This window comes from Halyomorpha halys, unplaced genomic scaffold (genome assembly GCF_000696795.3).
Source record: "Halyomorpha halys isolate HHAL.00 unplaced genomic scaffold, Hhal_1.1 Scaffold458.1, whole genome shotgun sequence".
Taxonomy (NCBI): Eukaryota; Metazoa; Arthropoda; class Insecta; order Hemiptera; family Pentatomidae; genus Halyomorpha; species Halyomorpha halys.
Window position 1 is genome coordinate 420502 of NW_027113640.1, and position 9104 is coordinate 429605.

A 9104-nucleotide genomic window follows, 5' to 3' on the forward strand; every position below is an offset into this window, starting at 1 on the left:
TTTTATATAAATTAATAAGTGATATGTGTTTTTAAATATTGTCGTGATATTAATTAATTTATTGTTGATGTACCAGGTAAAAGCATGGTCATAAGGGTAAAAAAAATAAATACTTAAAAACTACATCATTTTTCTTCTTTTTCAATCGGCGCGACAATCCATTACTGAGTCCTTCTCAAGCAACTTCCACCTGTACAGTAAAAAATACTTCCAGGAGTAATATACATGAAAATGTTCAGTTTTAAATTTTAATTGGCGTAAAGAAGAAAAAGAGTTAAAACGAATAATGTGAAGGACTGAAAAGTTAAAAAAAAGTTTGGATAATACATAAATCAATAGAATATAACTACAATAAATAAAATAAAACTATTTAATAATATATTTTTATTTTATTTTACGTTTTTTTCTTTTCAACTCAATCGCAATATAAATACATATAAGTTTTCATATATATTACTCCTGGAAGTATTTTTATAAGTATTTAATTTTGTTTTGTTTTTTCTAAGATAAAATAAACATAACAATTACTTCTAGGAGTAATATATATGAAAACTTTTATAACTATTAGTTTTAGTTTTGCGATTCGGGTAAAGTGGAAAAACGTTTGAAATTGACCAATGCAAAGGGCCGAAACGTAAAGATTTGGAGAATATGTATAAAATGGAACTGTTATAAATAAAATAAAAATATATTATTAAATTAATGAATGGAATATGGTCCGGGTGCGGTAAAAAAAAACTCAAATAGTAGATAATCGTCAGGGCTGTTTTGACGGCAGTCAAAGACAAAGTGACTGCCGTCAAAACAGCCCTGACGAAGCCCTGCGACGTGGGGTGAAACGTTGGCTCAATAAAATAGAATAATTATCTACTATTTGAGATTTTTTTACCGCACCCGGACCATATTCCATTCATCTATACACACGGTCAATCAATAATCTTCCAATATTATTAAATTGTGTTATTTTACATAATGAGGGTATAATATGGTCCTATGGAATAGTCGATTTATTTTTAAAATAGTAATTATCTTCTAAGATCATTAGAATCAGGTTTGAATTTTGATTAACGGCATTACTGGAAGTGAAAATCTAACATTAAATAACTTGTTACTCAATGAAGACGCGTACTTAAATCGAAATTGGAGCACAATTATTTCTGCAAACAGGTATCAGCTTCTCATGGGAAACAGGAAGCGGCACGTTAATAGATGAAGTTGGGGATAATAGCGAAGCTTGCAGGTATATAAACTGGCTAGGGGTGTCAGAGAGATCAAATTCGGTTCAACGCCCACAACAACCATCTCAATCATGTTTAAGGTAGGCAAATTAATTAATAAGATATAGGTATATAATGTCAATTTCTTCAAATGTGTTTTGTACACCACTTTAGTAAATCTTTAGATCTTCTAACACCAATAACTAGTAAAAAAAAAACTAAAATATAATATTATATATGTATAAATAATTAACCAGATAATTTTAAATTATGAAGAAGATAGTCAGGGTTGCGGTAAAAAGAGAAAACAAAATATTTAACTATTTATTTTCCGACGTTTCGTCCCACTTTGTAGAGTCTCATCAGGGCTGTTCAAGTTGATAAAAAAGTCTTTTGGAAAGTCTCTAAAGCTATTACCTTAAAGAGCCCAAATGAAGCTCTACAAAGAGTTGCAAAACGTCGGAAAATAAATAGTTGTGAACTATTTTGTTTTCTCTTTTGACAGCCACACTGACCATCGTCTTCATAATTTAAAATATAATATATTTCACAAATTCAGAGGTTAATTTAGGTTGTTTTTTAAAGATAAACTAAATTGAACGTTTTCGGTATAAAAATATCATGGGAAACATCCACCGATATATACTTATGTAAATGAGATTTCATATACAACAAATTACCAACGAATTATGAAATGTACCGTATAATTTTACACATTAATTTGACTAATTCTAACTCAAGTATTGTAATTGACAGCAAAGAAATCTTTTAGAGTATGATACTCTACTGGACTAGAACCACTTATTTTTAAATTTTTCATTTGATTTAAATATTATTTAATTTTATGTTCTGACTATGTTTTCTTTTTTTTATATTCTTGTTGTCTTCCGATATATATTAAATAATTAAATATCCTGAAATTGAGTCAAATATTTGTTCCTTACTAGTACCAACCGATCTAAGATCTGTCGGTTTCTGTTTCAAAAACACATTTTTGAGAAAAAAAACCATTAAAATATAAACTGTTAAATTTTCCTTTTTGTCTGTTTGATTTTGTTGACTAGAAAGTAGACTGCCTATTTCAGCCACTAAATATTCATATAGTTGTATAAGTCTCTAATACTCGTGCCTTTAACCCACAGTCACAATTCTTTTTACACAATATCATACATATTTAATTTAATATTTTGTTTATCAATTATAATAAAAAATATTCATACAGTCTCAATATTTTTATTCTCTAACATTTCCAACGTTTTGGCCATTCTGGTCATTCTCAAGGATCTTATTTATAATATCACAGCTATAAGTTATTTAAAGGTTGCTTTGATCAAAAATATACCTTAGTCAATTTAACTATTTTTAACCACTATTTCACTAATTATATTGTTATTCAATTTGCACAACCTCTAACAATCTTATCAATGTCGTATTGGATGTGTAGTTGGTACGTTGGAGTCGTAATAGAATAAACATGTTGTGACCATATGGATATTATTTATTATAATTGATAAGCAAATAAGTTTCAAACAAAAAATTAAATTAAATATGTATGTTATTGTGGGATTATGCTGTTTTTATTTAGAAGCCAAATATACAACTATATGAATTTCTAGTGGTTGAAATAGGTAGTATACTTCCTAGTCAACAAAACCAGACAGACAAATAGCAAAATTTAACAGTTTATATTTTTGTGATTTTTTCACGAAAATGTGTTTTTGAAACAGAAACCGACAGATCTTAAATCGATTGGTACTAGCAAGGAAAATATATTGGACTTATATCAATATATTTAATTATTTAATAAATATCGGAAGATAACAAGAATATAAAGAAAGAAAAGTCAGAACATAACATTAAATAATAATTATATCAAATGAAAAATTTTAAAATAACTGATTCTGGTCTTATCCCTGTTAAGTTTATTATAATGAACATACATTCAAGTCAGAATAAAAAACTGAAATAATAAGAATAATATCTATTAGGTATGAATTAATTTATTGATTTACTTTGAGTCGCTCTTTTGTCGGAATTCCTTTTCTTCTTTTGCTTATTTTTTTTTAAAAATGTTTCACAAATAACTTATATCGCCACTTAATATAGTGCCAAATGCTCAACATTTATTGCACAGCATATTTAACTTATGTTGAGGTGTAGATAGTTAACCGTAGCTAATAAATGGAGAACAAAGTCGGGGTCAGAAAAAAACAAATAAACAAAAATTTATTTATTATTCGTGCCGATGTTTCAACCTGAATTTCAGGTCTTTATCAGGGTTATAAAACAGAAAGAGATAACAAACATAATTCAGATGGACATAAAAATAAAATAAAATAATAAACCAATAAATTTAGATGTTTTCAATTTTGTTTATTTTTATTTCCAAATATGTTAGGTCATTATTTTTTTTTTATGTTTCTCTCATTGATGAGTTATCTCAATTTGTTTTATGGCCCCAATGAAGACTTGATATTCAGAAACGTAGGCATGGATAAATAGTTGTTTATTTGTGTTTTTACTAACCACACCCCTCCCCTCCCCCGAACCATCTTCCCCACACATTTAACTTATAAACATCTGTTACAGAAAAGCACACATCGACACCAATACCGTAGACTCCATCTAATGCTAGATATATTGATTATTATATCATTTAGCGTTTAAAGTAAAAGTTCATAGGTTCTAGTTAACAAAAAAAGCAGAAACAAACACGTGCCTGTTATTGGTACATCCTGAAATCCTTAATAACTAAAAATAAATTGTTTATTAGTATCTGTAATTAGCACTTATACAAATGCCTATTCCCTAAGTAGTGCTAAATATTCTATGCAAAGTACAATCAATTTATTTGTTTTCATAATGTTTGAGTACAACGTTTATATTCAAAACATTTCAAGGTGTATATATGTAAGCTAATCTGAAATAAAATTTCAAAAAACTATAAGTATGAGTACATGGAATAAATACATCAGCTTTAATGCTTTATAGAGCATTTGTAATCAATACTCAAAAAATGTTAAGTAAAGTAAACATATTCGTGATTTAGTACTTTTGAGTACTTATGTTTAAACAGATATTTTATTTGTATTTTTTTTTATTATTAGAAATAACTACTTGATTTTACTTAATACTCGTTTTCATATATTTTATACTTAAATTTTATCTTATTAAATTCAAAATGAATTGCATTTGAACTAAAGCACTCAATCATTTTAAAGTTGTTACACTCTGTACTAGGAACTCAGAATTGAGGAAAGGCAAATGAGTAATCAAAATTCATTCAAAAACATAATTAACTACTGTAAAATTATCTGATACAAAGTTGTTTACAAAGGTTGGATTAAATTCATTTTTTAAATTTTCGTTTGCAATGCATATTCCGCTACAATTTAATAAGTGATTGATATTATCTCTATACTATCGGGATAAATTTAGGACTCATTAGCAATCCAATTCTCCCCCCCCAAAAAAATAATGGTTCAATTAGAAAAAGGAAGGCTTAATAATGAGTTCACATGTTTATGCATCTTTTTCATGACTCACGGATCACTCATATAAGAAAGGAACATTTTGAATCTTTTTATCAGCTTTGTAGGAATAAATTGGATTTGCGTAATCCTCATTGAGGCATAACAATTTATCATCCTGAATTATCACCTTGTTTTGAAATAAAACAATTAAAACTGCTTTGCGGCCGATGTTACAGTAATATGATAGTATTATGTTATATCTCTAATCACTTTTATTTTCACTTTTTTATGGACCTGCAGTGAATCAGATCTATATCCTGTCACGTCACATTCCAGACTATAAAACGTACTTCCTTAAGAATTAATGACGTTATACCACAAGGTTACTGAATGCGACCTATTTACTTAATAAGCGTAGAGTCCTACTGACGATTAATTTTTACGATGGTCGTTTAATAATATGATGGTATTATTCTTAATAATTATCGGTGTCAATTGCTTTTTTAAACAATAAATTGTAAAGGAAATATAATATATAATGCCGATAAAAAATTGTATGACCACCTGAACTGTTGTATAAAATCTTTTAAGACGAAAATTGCATCAATATATTTTTTTGGTTTTATCATATTATAATTTCTTATTGTTTTAGTTATTATATATATTTTCCGTGTTTATATAAAATAGTATAGGAAATTGTAATGAACAATAGGTTTATTGCCACGAATAAAAATAATGACAATAAAGTTAGTAATAATTAAGATAACTGTAAAGTTATTTGATAATCATATTATCTAATGGTAAGTAATATTATTATTTAATATAAATAATAACAATCAGGAATAACATATATTTGATGTTATTAAACTCCTAAAACATAAATAAAAAGATAATGTATATAAGTATATTAAAGAACAGACGAGTTTATTTACTGATGCGATTACTGAAACTCAAAACCAGCAATTGATGTGCCACTAAAATTGTTATCACTGGTTTAGATGTGTAGAAAGACCGGGTTTTAAAAATATATAGTGCTCTGTGTGTTTAAAAAAATCCTTAAAGTATAAAAGAAAAAAAAAATTACAAATAAATCAGAAACTACCCATCAACCTAGAAAATTATAGTACTCATTTGTAAGTATACGGAATTCTCCACAAAACCAAAATCAGTATCAGCGAAGATGAAAACCTATTTAACTTTAATTATTATTTATAAAAGAACAGACCGTTTTCATTTACTGGCATAATTATTACTCAATCCCTAAAAAGACAATGGGTAAATGAACTTAAATTTCAATTGTGTAATACAAGTTATTGTATGCACTATAATTGTCCTTATCATAAAAATATATAAATTAAAACGAACTACTAATACTGCTAAAAGTTCTAAAAATTTCCATTTTTTGGAAAAACTATTTTGTTTTAACCCTTTCTTCAAGCCATTCCCCTATTTCAGAGGCTTCTTAGATATTGCTGAATTAAACTATCTTAAGTCTAAGCAAATCTTTCAAAAGTGATATAGGACTTGGGGGTTTTAGTGGGGAAGGTGCGGCGGGGTAGAAATTCGCTTTTTTTTTTTTTGTTATGATCTCTAGTAAGATTGTGACATGTCGTACATCGACCAACATACTCGCTATAAGTGTGCTTTAAACTTCAGAAAATTAAGGCTACAACGGAGGTAGGGGAGTGTCGGGTTTCACCCCGTTTTCCAATTTCAAGCGCCTTTTAAAAATTACTTGATTTAACTATCTTCTACTCATTTTTTTTTAAATTTTCAAATCACATTTATAAATAATTTCACTTTACCTACGTAACCTTTTTATAATACGGTAACTGATCTATTCCTATGGGTCGTAACACGACGTTCAATAGCCTAAAGTTTTTTCAATAAAGGGGAAATCCAATACGAAAAGAATATTTCGAATCGGACTAATTGTTTCTGAAATTAGCATTGAAAAAAATAAACAATATATATGTTAGCATAGAAAACCTTTTTTATTTAAATTATATATTTGGACACACTGGAATGAAAATAACAAAAAACCGTTAAATTATAGGTACTAGCCATAACGAGCTGCATGGTCGTAGCTGCTTTTGCAGGACACCACTCCGAAGAAAAGGACTACTACGTAAGGATCAGAATGTTTAACTCACATTTTAGTTTATTAAAGTAAATGGTAAATTTTATTGCATTATTTTATTACAGGCACCTCCTCATTATAAGTTCGAATACAGCGTGGAGGACCCTCACACGCACGATATCAAGAAGCAGACAGAAACGAGGAAGGACGACCAGGTGAAAGGATATTACTCCTTGAAAGAAGCTGATGGCACAACAAGAGAAGTGCACTACACCTCGGACCACAAGAACGGCTTCAACGCCGAGGTACACAGGAGCGGGCATGCGGTCCACCCTCAGGACTACAAGAGCTCGTCCGAAACATTCTTTGGAAAGGGTGACAGCGGAAAATCCGGCTACCATGATGCCGTATCTTCTGCTTCCTTTTCCAGTAAATATTAGCTAGCTGTTAAAATTATAGTTTTTATTTAGGTATTCTGTTGTAATAATATAATAAAATAAAATGAAAAATCTACACACATAATTTTACTTTATTGTGATTTATTGTAATTCTTTTTTTTTTATATGTTATTTGTTAATTATTTACTACTTATTTCTTTTTTTACTCTAAGGCTATGAAGCTCACCAGGTATCGCAATGTTATTGTAAATGGACTTAAGCGAAATAAATAGAGAATTTAATATTAAAATAACAAAGTATTTTTTAAAAACCCAAAACTTATACAACTCGTTGTTATTTACTAGTATTTTTCTCTAATAATAAAACTAGTACCACAACCCACGAAAGGTCAGGGGTTCAATACTTTGGGGTACAATACAAACGCACTCAACTGCCAGGTTCGTCCCCCAATTAAGGGTACCAACTTAGGGGGGCATTATAGGGCAGGCAATTATATCACCCCAATTTTTGATTACTTTAAAGAAAAATAGGTATAATTGCTAGTCGTCAAAACTGATGAGTCTGCCAGATATACGTAGGGATAATAAAAAATAGAGACTTTTTAAAAACGTTAAAAATAATTAATTTTTGTTAGTCAGTGAATTTATTTTGAAAAATCTATTTCAAAAACCATTTGACGTACAGATGTCTGTACTCAAATTAAGCTAGTTTAATGGGCTATGAAGTAGTGTAGATATAGATAAATATTTCGTCATAAGTGAAGGTTCTCGAGATATAGCATTTTAAAAAGCAACATTTCATAAAAATATTGGATGGAACGTACTGAAATATCATTAGTTAGATATTTATTTTGAGAAATGTTTATCTCAGGAACTATGTAACGTACAGATGTCTACTAGCACTCACATTAAAGCTAGTTTAATGAGATTAAAAAGTAGTTTATGGCGCATATTTTCATAGGAGTAGTAGTTTCCATGATATTTGCTAAAATAAATTGATTTATAGACAAATTGTCATTTCTCAAAATTTATATTCATATGCAAATATCATAAAAACTATCCCTACGAAGATAATAGTCATGAATTACTTTATAGTAAGTTAAATTTTATTTATTTTGAGTGCTGGCAGACATATGTGCGTCTAATGGATCTAAAGATATATTTTTTCAAATATCAAACATTTTATACGAACAACTAGAGATTAACAGTTCGTAAATTTATTTTTTCAAATATTATAAACTACTACTCCTGCAAAGATAAACGTGATAAACTATTTTATATTAAATTTAACTAGCTTTAATTTGAGTGCAGACAGACATCTGTACGTTTTATGGTTTCTGAAATAACGTTTTTCAAAATTCAAACTTATTGTCCGAACAACTATTTAGGAAATATCATAAAAACTACTATTACTACGAAGGTAAATGCCATAAACTACTTTATAGAGCGTTAAAGTAGCTTTAGTTTGAGTCCTAATAGACATCTATACATCACATAATTCCTGAGATATAGATTTCTCAAAATAAATTAACTAACTACTAATCTTTCAGTAGATTTTTAAGAAATGTTGCTTTTTAAAAAGCTATTTCTCGAGAACTATTGGACTTAAATAGCTCTATTAGGACTCATATTCCAGAAAATTTAATCTCCTTTAAATAATATTCTTTGAGATTTTTTAGTATTGTTGGTAGTTTTTAAGATATACTAATATAGCTCCGAATGAATAATTAATGTTTTTTGAAGGCCTTGATGCAGCCGCCATTTTTATTCCCCCTACTTATACTTGGCAGACTCATCTGTTTTGACTAGTAATTATACATAGTTTTCATTAAAGTAATCAAAAAATCGGGTGAGATAACTACCTTTTTTTCTTCCCGGCTCTTGTACTAGAAGTGCAAGTAAGTACTGAGCTTAATGTTAGGAAAAATGTAATTGTA

General features: G+C 28.6%; 2 protein-coding genes across 2 annotated transcripts in view; one reads left to right on the plus strand and one right to left on the minus strand.

Moving 5' to 3' along the window:
- Positions 1-9104, minus strand: part of Lmpt (Limpet) — a gene marked incomplete at its 5' end in the record, with an annotated part of 767445 nt that overhangs the window by 353366 nt on the left and 404975 nt on the right.
- LOC106683020 (cuticle protein 19) lies at positions 1284-7425 on the plus strand. Its single transcript, XM_014424223.2, has 3 exons — positions 1284-1318; positions 6747-6818; positions 6896-7425. The coding sequence occupies exons 1-3, from the start codon at positions 1310-1312 to the stop codon at positions 7208-7210; spliced, it is 396 nt and encodes a 131-aa protein (XP_014279709.1). The 5' UTR covers positions 1284-1309; the 3' UTR covers positions 7211-7425.